This window comes from Lissotriton vulgaris, chromosome 7 (genome assembly GCF_964263255.1).
Source record: "Lissotriton vulgaris chromosome 7, aLisVul1.2, whole genome shotgun sequence".
In the NCBI taxonomy this organism is placed as follows: domain Eukaryota; kingdom Metazoa; phylum Chordata; class Amphibia; order Caudata; family Salamandridae; genus Lissotriton; species Lissotriton vulgaris.
Genome location: NC_141695.1, coordinates 603,481,029 through 603,497,892, shown reverse-complemented (window position 1 = coordinate 603,497,892; position 16,864 = coordinate 603,481,029). Strand labels below are relative to the sequence as shown.

Here is a 16,864-nt window from a genome sequence, read left to right as displayed (position 1 = left end):
CGAACAGGGAATGAATGCAGCTAACTCCCGACCATCCAGCACATGGAAGGAGCGAGACAGAAGGGACTCCGCAGAATCCCAAAGGCCGGAAGTAGCCCTGGCCCACACTCAAAGTGTGTTAAGTGCGCACAAAGCAGCACTGGTGGAAGCGAAGATGTTACTCCCCCCAGGAGTCCAACCACCGGCCCTCCCATGCCAGAGGGAGAAACACTGAAGGCAAAAAATTAAAAGCAGACTGCAGGACAGGGCCCTGGGCTGCAGGGTGGGAAAAAAGCAGACTGGATTGTGCGGGGCAGGACGGTGGCGGTGGATAAGCGGCTGAGGCACCGGATCTCCCATAGCAGGACGCCCCCAGGCCCCCACAAGAGAGTTGTGGAGCAAAGCTTCAAAAGGAAGAAGCAGCTCCCTTCCACCAGAGCCCTGGGGGAGAACCTCCAACAAATGGTCCGGAGGGGGGGGCGGCGCCGTAGAGTTCACCATGGGCACCGGTGCTGAGTCGACCTCCACCACCACGTGCTTGACAGGAGAAAGGGGCAGGTTCGGATCTGGGGCGGCCAATGAACAGTGCTGAAAAGGTGCCGGCTCGACCTCTGACGAGGCAGACGCCTGCGCAGAGGACTGAGAGGGACTCAGGGAGGCGCCCCGGGTCCCAACCTCCACCCGCGACAACTTCCTGCGACATCACAGGGAACCCCGTGGGGTTTTGAGGCAAGGCAGAGATGCCGCGGGCCGAAGAGGGGAATCCCGTAGGGCTACACCTCGACAATACCACACCTCCAAAACCTGAAGCCGAACTCGCCGGCACCGGGGTTGGAGCCGTCGGCGAGTCCGCGGAAGGACCCGCGCATGGCGAGGGATACGCGGACATCACAGGAAGAGGAGGGGAACCCAAAGAAGCCTGCAGAGCCATAGCGTAGGCCTCTATTTGGGCCCTAGTCGCCCGAACCCCAGGAAATGGCAGATAGGGTGGCTACAGCCGAGGGCGCACATCCCGAGAGGGGCCCGCACCATCTGCAGAACGAGGACAAGACCTCGGTGACAAGTTGTAGGACTTACTGGTGGGCGGGCGATGCCCATGGGGCCTCGGTGAGGGACGATGCCGCAGTCGAAATCAGCGGTTTCTGGACCCTTCCGAGGTAGGGGACGGACACAGTGACGAGTCTGATCTGGACAAGCGGGCTTAAAGCAATTTCATCCGGCGCTCCCGCCGGGACTTCGGCTTGAGATGCTGACAAGCGTCGCAGTCCGTGGAATCATGGTGCTCGCCCAAACACCACATACAAATAGGATGAGGGTCCGTCGCCGACATCTGACGCATACACGAAGTACACGTCTTGAAACCCGAAGGCATGTGCACACTGTTCCCAACACAAAGGCGTTAAAAGAAGGCTTGAAAACAGGCCAAGGGAACTCAATCCGGATCTGCGTTGCACGCAGAAAAGAAGGAAGCTGATGTCAGCGCGCTGGGGTGGGACTTATGTGACCTGGCTGACGTCACGTACGGGACGACATATGTTTAGGTTTCAAGAGGGTTCCGGAGGTACCCAAGGTCGAATACTCATTTGAGTCCTTCCATGAATGCTTTAATGACTGGAATTTTGAAGAGGGATATATGCAATTTTGCTATTATGCTATTTTGGAGATAGACAGCTATCACAGCAAGATGCAACCTAGTGAAAGTATATGCTAAATTGTACTTTTGCAAATGTTGCAAGTACGCATATGTAGTCTTGCAAGGGGAACTGTGGAAATGCAAGATGCCATCAGGAGAGGTTTGGCGCTGCAGCCAGGGCGACTGACGCTGGAATCTGGGGGTCACGGTTCGATCCCCGGCACCGGCGGCAGATTAGCCCAGCACCATGTGACTCTGGGCAATAGCTTGCTTAATCTTCCCGATGGCCCCCAGCGCCCAGAGACCCTTACGGGTGAGTGTTCGCGCTTTACAAATCTGGATTATTATTATTATTATTATTATTCCTGGTAGATGCATGACAGTCTGAATCTTTAGTGTTTTGTTTGGCTGAAATTAAGGTAGAGGTGTCTGAAATTGTTTTATTCCAGCAAGATTGGGGTAAGCTAGTCCCAACTGTATGTTGAGGATTGCTTCCACATATGATTGAAGTTGAAGAGGTAGAGGGTGAGATTTGGGGACATTGCTGGTAAACCCTAATTTCTGGAGTAGAACCACTGTTAACTGAACATGTTGTTGACATTGTTGGCGGTTGCTGGATTTGATGAGCGAATCTTCCAGATAAAAGACCACCAGATATGGCAGTATTATGGGACTACTACTGCCAAATACTTTGTATTGCAGTAGTGACCCCAAATGGAAAACCTTATAATTGGTAGTGCTTTCCTGCTATGACAAACTTGAGGTACTTGCGGTGAGTAGGATGAATGGGTATATGGAAGTACGCGTTCTTTAGGTCTACAGTGTCCATAAAAGTTGTAGAAGTTGAATGACATCCCGTAGAGTGACTATATGAAAGTGTTCTGAAAGGATGTAGTAGTAGGGTGGTCTAAGGTCCAAGATTGGTCTTAGGGACCCGTCCTTTTTGAAATGAGAAAGTATAGGGAATATACTCCTGTACCTTGTTGTTGAAGACGGACTGGTTCTATAGCCACTTTGAGCAGAAGGGCTGTGATAAGCTAGCTTTGCATATGGTATACCACTAGGTGGTTATATCCTGCACAGAGTTCAGAAATTCCCCAAAAGTGTTCAGTGTGAAACCCAAAGTGCTTTATTGTTGTGTAGTGGTAGTGTGGGAGTGCAGCCTTAGGCCTAACACAGACATTTATCGCAAAACATTTGACCAATAATAGCCACATGACTAAAAAAGGAGATCCACGCCAATTTCAGAAAAATAAGCTTTGTTTGTACTTGATTTTAGGACCATGAAATTCGCAATAGGGTAAGTACGTTTTTAAATAAAAATAATTTTTCCTTTAAAAAAATCAACACTTGAAACAATTTCTACATAATTCAATGTTATCCTAAGGGGAAAACAAAGTTGCCGTTAAACAGGTATTACAGTTACAGAACCAGTATTCTGGACCAAAGGTCAGCACAGGGCAGGGTCAGGTGAGTTCCAAAACTGCACCACAAACGGCACAAGGGCAGCCAGGCGCAGAGGTCAAAACCTGAGTTTGGCCCAATGTGTTTCAATGGAGTTGGGGGTGCCTGGAGCCCACTGCTTGCAGGTAGGTAGATTGGTTGCAGGGGCCAAGCTTTGGGGGTTAGAACCAACACAGTGGGAGCACAAAGCAGCATCAAACATGCGCCATCAGCGACACAGGGGCAGCCAGTTGGAGGGTGCAATTTCAGCATCAGGTGCCCAATGCTTTTCAATAGAGATTCTTCTTTTGGAAAACAGGCTGCAGGCACTGCACCGGAGGTTGCAGAGGGGAGATCGGCAGCAGAGGTAAACAGAGATGTAGGGGAGTATAGGGGCACTGTTGATTCAGCTCACCAAGGCCCAGGGGCTTTGTGTGCAGGGGTGCCTTTGGTCGTCGTCGTGGTCAGGGGAGCATCTGGATTCACATTGTAGGTGGTGTTGTGGAAGTCAGTTAACGCTGGATTTGAGTTCAGGATTGTTGGGGGAGACTTCACTGAGCAGGTGAGCCACTCTGACTTGGCCGTGGGCGTCGGATGCAGAGTGGGCAGGACGGCTGATGGTGGTAAGAGGGCATATACTGTAGTTCCCACAAGGGCCTTACACTTTGGGCTTCGGGAGATCCCATAAGGTCCTCATGCTCAAATGCTGTCTTTCTCATCTAGTTCGTGTGAGCCACAGAGTCACAAATGCTTTTACCTCTTATATAAGAGACCATTGTTTTCTCCAAATTGAGGCCACTGAAATTGAGTTTCTGCCAATTTTTAATGATGACTGTTTCTACTGCGGTTGACAGAGGGTTGTAGGTAGTTGCACAAATTGGGTGTTCATTTTTGCCCTCGCAAGGTGCATTTTCTCGGACAGCATCTCGAATAACATTTTGTGCCCATTTCTTGACTCTGCTTATTGGCTTGTAAGAGTAGTCCCCGGCTCTCAGTTTCTCACTCAGGCTCGTAGCCTAGATTTTGAAGTCTCTCACATTGCTGCGATTCCTCCGTATCCTGAGGAATTGTCCTACAGGCAAATTCTCCCTTGAGTGTCATGGATATGGCTGGAAGCAGTCAAAACACAGGAGGTTATTCCTTGATGTGGGTTTGTAATGGGTTCTTGTTCTGAGGCCATTTTCTTCCTTAACCCCTTGGATGCTAATGACAAGGGTAACTCGTCATGCACTTACCATTCATTTCAATGGAAATTAGAGGGCGATTATAATATTGCCTTAGCACTAAAGGTGTTAAAGATCTCAAGGTCCAGGAAGATAGTTGGGGTATTGTTACTGCTATGTGTGAACAGTAAGAAGGGACCCTGGTTGTTAAGCCGCTGTATGAAGGACTCGATAACCCCCGGGTTGCCACACCATAAAATCAAATCATCAATTTATCTGTTCCACCAAGATATATTGGTACAGTAGGGATTCAAAGTATCAAGGATCTTTTCCTTCTTAAGGTTGAAGACATAGTCCTGCCAGGCCCGGCTCAGAAAGTGCTGCTGATGAATGTACCATGGCACTGGAGGTAGATCTCACCTTCAAATGTAAAGAAATTCTGCATTAATGCCAGCTTGGCACATTCCAGGATGAAGTGCTGAGGGGTTAGGTATGCCCATGATTCAAAAAGTGTCTCCTCAATCATCCTCATGTGGGAGACTGTTGTACAGACTCTTTACTTTGAGTGTGACCAGAGTATTGCTGGTGGGATCGAACTCCAATTCTTGGTGCAGCGTGAGCACATCTTTCATATCTTTAAGATAGGTCGGTGTGGACTGCACGATCGGCCTGAGGAACACGTCCACAAACTTGGACACTGGTTTGAATACAGATTCTAGCCTGATGAGGCAACCTGGAGGTGGGTGGATGTCTTTATGCATCAAGGGGAGGTTGTAAAAATACTGTGCCCTGGGGTCCTTGCATTTTAGGAATTGCGCCGCTTTTTTGCTAATCTATCTATTGATGCTAGTCTCAGCTAGCATTGTGCTGATCTCTCGTTTCAGATCCGGAGTAGGTTAAGTGATTAGCCTTTTGTAATTCTTGTTATCTGAGGGTAAGCGTTAATACTTTATTCTGTACCTTGCTGTATGTATGAGCACTATGCCGCCTTCTTAATCCGCTGGCTTCATAGTGATGGCGCAGTATGCTCTCAGATCTTGTAGGGCCATCTGTACTTCTTTATTAAGGTTCTTGTAAACAGACATTTGGTTTGGATGAAGTGTTTCCACCTCTACCATTATTGCCTTCTCAAAAGCTAGGAGTTACACTAGGACCATGTTCGCCAGAAGAGTGAAAGTGGATTTATTCGGTAATCCTAAAATTCCAGCGTCTATATTGGGGGTGAGAGCCCTTTTAAATAAAAGGTGTGCCTTTGGCCTATCAAGCCGACGGGCCAATTCTGTACATAGGTTTCATAGCCTGAATATCCTGGACTCACTTTTCATGGGGATAAGCCAGAAACTGCCCAGTGTCCAGAGCAGCTCAGATGAAAGGCAGCATCTGAGAGGGAGTCAGGTGTGCTTCCGGCATGTTGTTAAAAAACCCCTGCAAGTGCAGGAGGTCCGCCATAGTCTGGAGGTGGGAGACGACTGCCTGGGGCGAGCCAGCCTTCAACAGCCAGTTGTCGAGATAAGGTAAGACTGGTATCTCCACAGATGAGCTGCAACCATTGCCATCTCCTTGGTGAACCCAGAGGAGAGCTGGTAAGGCCAAAGGGGAGCACAGTGAATTGAAAGTGCTCATGGCCCACCGTGAACTGCAGGTAACGCCTGTGGGCAGGCAAGAAGGGAATGTAGAATTATGCATCCTGCAAATCCAATGCTACCAACCAGTCTCCCGGGTCAAGGCAGACAGAACTTGAGCAAGTGTGAGCATTTTGAATTTCTCCTTATTCAGGAAGACATTGAGAGGGCTGATGTAAAGGATAGGACAAAGGACTCCATCCTTTACAGAAACCAGAAAGTAGCAGGAATAACAACCACAACCTACTTCTGGCAACAGCACCCTCTCTATGGCTCCCTTGGCCAAGAGAGCCACCACTTCCTGGCGATGGCTGTCCATCAACATGTCACAAGAGGGTGGCATGGGTGGAGAGGTAGTCACAAAGGGGAGGGAGTAGCCCCTTCGGACATTCTGGAGAACCCAGAAATCTGATGCTATTGACTTCGCATGGTGCAGGTGATGGCGTATCCTGCCTCCCACTGATTGCCCACGATGGTTGGAGGGCGAACTATAGACGTTTGGAGGCTGCGGTTTCCGAGGGATGGAGGGAGAGTGGTGGTCTGGCCCGACCTCTGGGTGCTCGACCCATGGGCACTGGGGGTACCATGTCCTCGGCCACACTGGGGCTGGTAAGCTTGTATGCCATGGTGAATGGGCGGGTAAAGACTCAGCTCGAAGCCCCTACTGTGGGCAAGAAAGGAGCAAAAGGAGGACTGGGGTTGGAGAGGAGCCATGGAAAGGTCCAAGGACCTGGCCGTAGCTCTGCTACCTTGAAGCACTCCAGTGCAGAGTCCGCCTTGTCTCCAAAGAGACGGGATCCATCATCTGGCAGTTCCATAAGCAAAACTTGGACATCCCCTGAAAAGCCTGTCATCCTCAGCCAGGCATGGCGCTGTACAGCCACCGACAAAGAAACCGCTCTACCTAGCGAGTTGGTCATGTCCAGCCCACATCTGATCATGCTCTCCAATCTGCCGTAGCTTGAGAGAATATGGCCTGGGCCTCCTCCAGGACAATGGGCGGCACCTGCTCAACCGAATCTCAAAGTGCATGGGAGTAATGGTCCAAAAGGCACACAGTGTTCACGGACTGCAGTGCCGGGCTGGTGAAAGAAAACATTTTCTTGCCTAAGGTGTCTAGTCTCTTGGATTCCCTGTCCGGGGGAGTAGGGAATGCGCCAGGATTTACATGGGAGGTGGAGGCTTGGACGACCAAGTACTCTTCTGGAGTAGGGTTTTTTTTTTAGGAAATTAGGGCGCCCTGAGCTGGGCGATGGTGGGGGCAATTGTCCTGTTCACAGGAGCCCCTGTTTAGAGCTTGGACCAGGTGTCAGACAGAACATCCGTAAGCTCTTCATTAAATGAAGCGGTTCTGAGGGGGTTACTCCCGGTTAAAGCACCTCTGTCAAGATGTTAGTCTTGACTGCCACTGAAGGCAGACTCAGGTCCAGGACCTTGGTCGCCCTACTCACCACCATACCAAAGGAGGCTCCATCCTCCATAGCCATGGTAGGAGGAGAGACCATGCCTGTATCTGAGGAGATGTCCAATCCACTGGCATCAGACAATTCCTCACACCAGTCCATGTTGGAGTCTAGGGCTGGTAATCTTCAGGGTCCAGTGGCCCCTCCCAATCTTCCCCAAGTCCCAGCCAGTAGGAATAGGGCTTAGGCCTCGGTCTGGAAAGCAAGGCTCCAGGAGGCACCGTAGTCAAATGACACCCCTCCAGCTTTGGGTCAGAGTCAGGGAATGAGAATGGGGAGGTGGTGCCAGGACCGTGGACATCCAGGGGCCATACTGGCGCCGGGGGCGGACCTACTAGTGAGGAACCACAAGGGGGCCTCCCTAACCATCTGTGGATCCAAGTTGCCCAACTGGTGCCAGGGTCAGACCAGCTGCCAGGGAACAAGTAGGGGGCCTTCCAAACTTGTGGTGCCCAAAGGCGTGGCTGCAGGGATGGGCCATCAAAATATGAGATGCATGGCCTCAAAATTTGCAGAATTGGATGCTGGTCGATCTGGCACCCGGAAACTCGGGAAGGCACAGAGCAAGCCCTGGTGCAGGCTCACCCGCAGAGCCAGGCCTCCAATGACAATGCTCTCTCGTAGGATAATCTCAATGGATGGGGCAAAGTTGAAGACTGCTTGATGGCTCTGCAACCTACCCTGGGATGTTCCTCTTGATCGAGACTGTCACGGCATCGCACGTCGAGTGGCAAGAAGCTTGAGGGACCCTCAAGGCCTTGGGGTGCATGGCGCAGCAGTATACGCAGGTCGTCATGTTGTTGTCACGCTGGAGGCACCAGAGGCAAATAAGATGGGGGTCCGTCACCGAAATCAGTGACAGGAGCCTAATGGCTTGAAGCCAGCTTTCCTAGTGGACATCCCTGCCACACTAGGAGAAAGTTCTAAAAAACATTCAACAAAATTTTAAAAAGATCAGTCACAAAATGACTGGGGTAGCTTTACCCAGATCTGTGCCAAATGGCACGGAAAGAAAATAACTGACGTCAGCGCGCTGGCGTGGCGCCTATTTAGGCACGCACACATCATTCCAGCACAGACTATGACGTCAAATGGATCTGAGCAATGGCACCTAACAGCGCACAGGGGTACAGCTCACGAACATTTCCGTAACCAATCTGACGCCTGGGGATAATTCTAAGGTAAGGAATATGCAGCTATCGGATTAGAAGCACATTACTTCATGCCCCATTCTTCTGTCCCTGCACTAACCAAGAATCAGAAGTATTTTATACGCAGCTTCCTTTCTGTCCCTGCCACAGGCACTAGAAATGTATTTTTAGTACTACTCACAACTCCAGCCTCTGGTCCTTACCCTTGCCACAGTACCTGTCTTCAGTACTATCTGCAATCGCACCATGTTGTCACACTCCGAGACGATAGAGGCTTACAACCATCCTACTACTCTTCGTCCCACCAACAGAGAATAGACTACCTTCAGTACCACCTGCAGCACCAACCTCCATTCCAACTCACCAACATTATGACATCATTGTCATCTTCTCTTCGACCCTCATAACTCACAGAGACTGTAGAAGCTTGCTTCCAGACCTACCCGAGGTCTCGCCCTCCTGCCTCAGGCAAACTATAGAAGCTTTCCTCCGTTACTACCTGTACCCTTCTCTTCTGCCTCACCAAAACTGTAATAGTTTGCATTCAGTGCTTCCTGTACCTTCTCTTTCCGTCTCACCCAGACTATGAAAGCTTGCATTCAAACGTGCCTGAAGCCTCACCCTTCTGCATAACCAAGACTACAGAAGCTTGTTGTCAGTGGTGACTGCATTTTCACCTCCTGCCCCACCGAGACTACAGAAGCTTGTCTTCACTAGTGTCCACACTTCACCCGCCTATCTCACCCAGGCTGTAAATGCTTGCCTTCAGCAGTACCGGAGGCCTCACCCTCCTGCCTCACACTCCTGACTCACCCTCCTGCCTCACAAATAATGTATAAACTTGCCTTCGGCTGTACCTGAGGCCTTATCCAGACTGCAGAAGTTTGCCTTCACTGGTACCCGCACCTCCTTTTCCTCCTACCTACCACAGATTGCAGAAGCTTGCTTTCACTAGTACCTTCACCTCCTACCTCAACCAGACTGTAGAAGTTCACCTACACAGGAATCTACACCACTCCCTCATCCTCGCCCAAAAAGTGGAATTGGTCTAGATGTGTGTCAGCCTCATCACCATCACACACACAGGGTAGAGGCTCTACTTCAGGCCCATCATCCTGCTTCAACTAGACATCTGAAGCTGGCCTTCATGGTTACTGGCGGCAGCATCATCACCCTCACATAGAAGAGGGTCATCTCCAGTGCTACCTCCACCCTTCCCTCCTTGTGTGATCCAGATTTTAGAAACTCACCTTAAGGGCCACCTGCAGCCTCCTGTAGTACTTGGGGGAGGATGCCTGTTGCCTGCAGACTCCGCTTAGAATGTCAAGGATGTTAGTCCAAAGCAAGGTCAAGAGGCTGCAGTAGGTATAACATGGAAGAGAAAACAAAGGTTTAGAGGAAAAGGAAAATGTGCTACGTGGAAGAGTAGAGAGAGAAATAATGTTGAGACAGATAGCAAGATAAGAGCAATCAGGAATGTGGGAAGGTGCAGGAAAGGGGCGTGGAAATGAAAGAAAGGACATTTATAGAGCGCGTGGCTACCCGGAGGCCTCCCAGCGCTAGGCAAAGCTACTCAGTTTGTGGACAGAGCGGGAGGGAGTATTACAGGAAGAGGAGGGTTTTCAGCTGTTTCCTGAAGATGCCGTGACTGGGTTGGTTTCGGTGATGGAGGGGAAGGGCATTCCACAATCTGCCTGCGTACAGGGAAAACAGGGTCACGACTCCTGGCTCGCTTAATTCTTGGAGTGGCGAGGAGGTGAAGACCGTCCGAACGCAGTTTCCTCCTGGCCTTGTAGGGGTGGATTATGGCTGAGAGCAGGGGCGGCCCTTTGCCCTGAAGAGATTTATGGACAATGCAGAGGGACTTGAAGCCGATTCTCTCTTTCACGGGCAGCCAGTGGAGGAGGCACAGGGCGGGTTTGGCTGAGGAGAGTTTGGGGGTCCCAGTGAGCAATCTGGCTGCATAGTTCTGGATGACCTGTAATCGGTAAATGACCGAGGTGGGGGCACCCAGATAAAGCGCGTTACCATAGTCCAGTCTGGAGAGTATGATAGACTGGACCATGGTTTTCTTAGCTTGGAGGGAGGAGCAGGGGGAGGACTTTTCTTGCTGTTCTGATGAGGCCAAAGCAAGTTGCCACAGTTTTGGTGTGCTTGGAAAGTCAGTTTGTTGTCTAACCAGATGCACAGGCTCTTTATTTCTGGCTTAGGGGTGGGGAATGGGCCCATACATGCTGGCCAGATGGTTCTGAGTGCAGTGTTGTCGAAATTGCCCAGGGTCATGGCCTCAGTCTTCCCACCATTTAATTTCAAGTGGGAGGACCCTATCCAGTTTATCACTTCAGTGAGGCAGGTTTTTAGGGTGGTGGAATGGGGTGGATTTAGTTAGGGCTACAACCAGTTGGGTGTCATCAGCGTAGGGAACCATCTGGATCCAAACGGGGCCACAATGGATGCTAGTGGGACCATATACCTGTTAAAGAGCGTCGGGCTCAGCGACGAGCCCTGTGGGACGCCGCACTGGAGAGGGCGTGGATTGGAGCTCACACCATCTTCGATGACCTGGAACGTACGGCTTTCCAGGAAGGAGTGCAGCCAGCTCAGGGCGGTTCCGGCAATGCCCAGCTCCCCCAACCGGTGAATCAAAACTTGGTGATTCACCGTGTCGAAGGCTGCGCAGAAGTCTAAAAGGATGATGGCAGCCGCTCCTCCTGAAGCTAGAAGTTTCCGGCTTTCCTCCACAACCTCCAGCAGAGCAGTCTCTGAGCTCTGACCGGGGGGGAAGCCTGTCTGTGAGGGGTGTAACAGGTTGTCGGATTCGAGGAATTCGGAGAGAATGTGGTTCATAATAGTCAAAATAGGGGGTGTCAGTAAGAGAAGGCAAGAGGAAAATGGAAAGTGTTGAAAACATTGAAGGGGAGGAAGAAAAATGCACCAGAAATGCAAGAGGAGGGAATAGCAAACAAATTGAGGAGGGATAGAAAAGAATGAAAAGAGACATAGAAAATGGAGTGAGGGAGAATGATGAAGGGCTGGATAGGGATAAGAACAGATCAATAAACAAGAGAGAGGCAAGAAAGGTGAAAATTAAAGCGAATAGAGAATGTGAAGAAACAATGGGAGCGAGAAAAAGAAGTAAGATGTATAGGGCAAGAAGGGAAGAAAGAGGGAAATTAGTAAATGTTTAAGGTGGAATAGTGGGAATAGGGAAGGTAGGCACGTAGTGGGTTGAACAGAGCAGAAGTAGAGAAAAATTGAGAAATTAAATGAGCAGCAAATTATTTCGAATCAGAGAAATGAACACGAGAGGAGACGAATGACAGGTTTAAACAGACATGGGCAGTAATCTCTTACCTGTTGAAGTTCTCCTTGACCAGATTCTCATTCATGTATTTCAGCTTCAGCTCCAGGAACTTCATCAAGGGAGCAATACACTGTGAGAAGGGATCATTCAATGTTTAGCGAATTACTGGGGAATTTGGCCATAGAGACCTTGAGGGCTGATATAAAATATTGGTGCGAAGGCTGTGGCCATATTTATTTACAAAACAAATACTAAGGGCCATATGTAGGTAATCTCTATTTACCGGTTCCTTAAATTACCGAATCTGTAAATTACCGAATCCTTAAATCCAGCCACCTACATTAGAAAAAGCTAAATACCGGTAGGTAACGGCAAAGTTACCGATTTTCGGCCGTTACCGACCGGTATTAAGCTACCTACATATGTGCTGATGCACATTGTGATTAAGGACAATACATTCCATGATGTAAACAGTCAATAGAATACATAGCATAAATCTAACATTAAGGAAGCTGGCATCCAAAACTAATCCTGGTCATTAAAAATCTCCTAACCAACAAACTCCTAGTGAGCAAATCTAGTGGAAGAGTATAGAAGTGAAGACTAGAGGGTAAAACTTGCCAAAAGACTTACAAAATCACACTTCCAAAAATGCAAGGATAATGTGAACATTTTATAATGAAGGTTTCAGTTTCATAAATTTGACTGACATTGTGGTACACAGACGAACATCCACAAGGGATTATCATTTATTTTGGAACATGTTCTGCTGATGAAATTTAGGCAAACCAGAATTTTAGAAAAAACACTGAGCAGGTACAACCCTTACTACGTTTCTCGCATCCTCACCAGTTTTCAGGAGACTGAGATACCTCAACAAGATGGTAAGACGGCTACCACATTACTCTGGGGCCTAGGCATCTGGGCCGCTGTAACAGAGATTCTGCAGATGGGGGTGGTATTCTTTGTAGGGCCCTAGCTGGCCAAACCCTCACTGCAGGGAAAGGCCACATTATCCTGATTCTTGTTGGGCTTGTGAGAGGAGGAACACTTTAGTGAGCTCTCAGTGGACTTAGGTTGGAGGTGCGTGGCTATGGTATTAAAAACCATGTATGGAGCAGGGCTTGAGGAGGGGGATTATTAGTGTATAACAAAGTGAGGCAGGCTATATATACATCCCATGTGTACTTTGAGAAAGAAGAGGATGTAGGGCTATGTGCCTAGGTGACCTGTGTTTAGGCTTGGTTGTAGCCCTCAGGCTAGTAAGTTTACTTCTGTGGACAGGCAAGCATGGTAATAGGCCTCAGTGGAGGGGACAGAAAAAAGGGACCATACCTAGAGTCAATTATGAGCTTAGGGTTGCATGGCAGTAGAAAGCAGTAGGGGTTGAGTGCAAGGATACAGATCTTTCAATACTGAGGTTCTAGTCATTGTGAGGGAGGGACTGGCTTGGCCTGGGGTGTCATTGGAGCATGCCTGGACATGGTGTCCTTGGGGAATTTAGTTAGCTACAAGGACAAGAGATAGGTGGCAATGAAATGCTGACAGCCAGTGACAAAGAAAGCAAGTAGTTGGCACTACTATGCTGACAGCAGTAGATAAGGAGAGCATGTTGCTCACACACAGGTGCTGATAGTTAATTAAATATAGTTGGCAGCGTCTCTTGTGCTGAATGTCAACTCTAAAGAAAGCAGACACTATTAAGTGGATATTCAGCTCTCAAAACAGGAGGCTAACAGACAGCTCTGTGGGAACAAGGCACATGGTAGGAACATACAATCTGTTGAACTAAAGTATTTAAATGCTGTTATTTAATGCTTTGATTGTAAACTTAAATGAACTGTACCCAAGTATACATTTTCATAGTGATCACAGTGATCCACCCAGAGAGTTTTTGTCACCAAACTAAACCACAGTAATGACCAGAGCTCACAGGCAGGTGGAAAAAGATTCAACAGACCACTGATAAATTCCTACTGGAATTCTTCAAATAATTATTTACTACGTATCAGATTACAAAAACATTATGGCATTTAAATATTGGTTAATCTCACTTATCGCTGAGAATGTTGTGTCTATTGTGTAGTATGGGTACAACATCTTTACAACAGGCACATGACTGAGAAATTACATTGGCGCAACACTTACATCTTCAGGGTCCCTTGAGTCGCTGCAGGTGGACAGACTCTGGATGTGCTTAGCGATACCGTCATCCAACTACCGGAAAAACAGACAGCAAGATATATATAAGCTGTTTCAAAGAGAAAAGACAAATAACCTAATTTCCCATTTATTCGTTGAAATTGCTGCCTCTTTCCCCCCATTCAAAGACAACCTCAACAGGGGCAGGTACCTCACCTGCCATCCCTCTTTCCATGCCATGATGCATGCTAATGAACAAGAGTGCTACATAGCTGCTCATCTTCTACAATTTCTATCCATAACAAGGCTGTAGCTGCTCATCAATCATCTTAATATTCCGGCAAACATGCTATCACTAGGTCACATTTGATAATTCTATAATGACTGCGGCAAAGGCATGAGCAGGTGAGATGGGCAATGGTGTGCCGACATAGAGGAAGACAGGTGATGGGAAGGCACATACCCTTGTGACTCATCCTAGCACTCAAAACCTTAATCACAGAGTAAGAGGACCAAAGTGCTGAGAGGGCCCAACAGTTAAGACCCGAAGCCAGCAGATCAGGCCTGAAGAACAAGTTACTTACCTACTGTAATGTTTTTTTCTGGTAGATGCAGTATCTGCCTGTGGATTCCTCACCTTTCGAATTACCCCCTGCGCCAGCATTCCACAGAAAAGTTTTCTTAGCTCTCCTACCTCAATGAGGAAGTCTCGCGAGTCCGTGTGACTTCATCGGAGCCATAAGAAGACCTCGTCGGCGTGCTGACGTCAGTTCCACCCATTTTTTCCGTGCCCTCGAGACAAACGGGCGGACTGACAACATAATGCAAGTACACACAGTATACAATATATACACAAATACATACAGTATATAGGTAAGGAAGAAAAGCCAAAACCAACGCATTTCCTAACAACCAACAGTACAGAAAGAAAATGGCATAGGAAAACACAATGTCATACAATGAAAACCTTTTCGATATATGTAGGTGGACAATGGGGAGGAGGGTGGGTCAGTGAAGAATCCACAGGTAGATACTGTATCCACCAGAAAAAGTGTTACCGAAGGTAAGTAACTTGTTCTTCTGATGGGTACATCTGCCTTAGGATTCCTCACCTTTTGAATTGAAGCCCACAGCAGTCCCGCTCCCAGAGGAGGGTATCCACCTACTCATAGCAAAAAGTCCTGCTGCACAGATCATGCAAAATGGCCATCCCTCCGCACCTCTGAATCCAATAAATAATGCTTTGCAAAAGTGTGGAGGTAGGCCTATGTTGCAGCCTTACAAATGTCCACTACATGAACATCTCTAGCTAAAGCAGATGTAGAAGACTTTGCTCCAGTAGAATGAGCTCTGATACCTTCAGACGGCTCGCTCTTGGCCAGGGCGTAGCATATCTTGATACACAAGATGATCCACCTGAACAGCGTTCTCTTGTGGACGGCTTTGCCCTTCACCTTCCCCACATAGCCGACGAAGAGCTGGTTGTCCAACCTCGAGTCTCTGGTTCTATCCAGGTAGAAGCTGACCACCCTCCGAGGATTCAGGTGGTGAAGTCTCGCCTCCTCTTTGAAAGGGTGAGGGGGAGGATAGAAAGTGGGAGGGAGTGACCATCTTAGGCAGGAAAGCAGCTCTAGTCCTAAGAACCATCTTACCCCGCATGAAATGAGGTAAATGGAGGCTTGGACCTAAGAGCCTGCAGCTCACTTACCCTCTTGGCAGAGGTGATAGCCACCAGAAAAATAGTCTTAAATAAAAGCAGCCTCAAAGGGCAACTATGAAGAGGCTCAAAAGGAGACCCCATCAGAAATGTAAGTACTAAATTCAAATCCCACTGAGGCATTATGAAGGGAGAGAGAGGAAAACTATTTGTGAGGCCCTTAATGAACCTCATGACAATGGGAGACTTAAATAAAGACAGCTGGTCCAAAAAACAAAGGAAGGTTGACAAAGCAGAAAAATAGCCCTTAACTGTGGCCACAGCACAACCTTGCTGGGCCAAGGAAAATGAGAAAATAAGTACACCCGATAAATGGGCCTACACAGGATCAATGGATCTCTTTCCACACCACTTCACAAACCTAGCCCATCTAGAGGAATAAACAGATTTGGTGGAGCGTCTCCTAGACGCTAAGAGAATATCCACCACATCCAGGGGAGAAAGAGCTCAGGTTGCCCCGTTCAATCTCCAGGCATGAAGGTGCAGGCTCTGGAGGTGGGGTGTAGAACCTGTCCCTGGGAGAGGAGGTCTGCCCTGAGAAAAATACGGAGTGAAGGGTGGGATGAAAGATGAAGAATATCTGTGTACCACACCCTTTGTGGCCAATCGGGAGCAATTAATATAACTTGGGCCTGGTCTTGGCGTATCTTCCGCAGAACTCGAGGTATCAAGGGTATCAGAGGAAATGGGTAAAGAAGCCATAAGCTCCAATCCGGTTCAAACGAGTCCCCCAATGCTCCAAGCATCGGATACTGGAGACTGCAGAATGACGGGCAGTGAGTGTTTTCGCAAGTGGCAAACAGGTCCACCCGAGGAGACCCCCACCACCTGAAGATGCGGCGAACCACCTCCGGGTGAAGCCTCCACTCGTGGTCGGCTGAGTATTGACAACTGAGCCTGTCCACACGCACGTTTTGCACCCCGGCCAGATGATTTCCCATTACACAAATCTGGTGTGCCTGAACCCAGAGCTTCTCTGCAGAGACGATATGGCCCTACTCATCCCTGTTTGTTGATATACCACATAGTGGTAGTGTTGTCCGTCAGGACTTGAACTGATTGACCACGAAGGGAGGGAGGGAAGGAAGGCCTTGAGAGCTAAACGTATTGCCCGCAATTCCAGAAGGTTGATGGGAAGCAACCTTTCATCTGGAGACCAAAGACCTCTGACCTCCAGATCCCCCAGATGTGCTTCCCACCCTAGAGTGGAGGCGTCTGAATCACTGTGACCACCGGTGGAGGAGGCT

The 16,864-nt window shown here is 48.8% G+C and overlaps 1 protein-coding gene across 4 annotated transcripts in view; it reads right to left on the bottom strand.

Annotated features, from left to right (window-relative positions):
- The window catches only part of UNC13D (unc-13 homolog D), a 707,512-nt gene that overhangs the window by 145,012 nt on the left and 545,636 nt on the right, over positions 1-16,864 (bottom strand). For all 4 annotated transcript variants that reach the window (XM_086930728.1, XM_086930726.1, XM_086930727.1 and 1 more), the window contains 3 exons: positions 13,907-13,975; positions 11,809-11,888; positions 9,705-9,810 (listed from right to left, as the gene is read on the bottom strand). In XM_086930728.1, the coding sequence (XP_086786854.1) occupies positions 9,705-9,810; positions 11,809-11,888; positions 13,907-13,975 (255 nt within the window). The remainder of the gene's footprint in view (positions 1-9,704; positions 9,811-11,808; positions 11,889-13,906; positions 13,976-16,864) is intronic.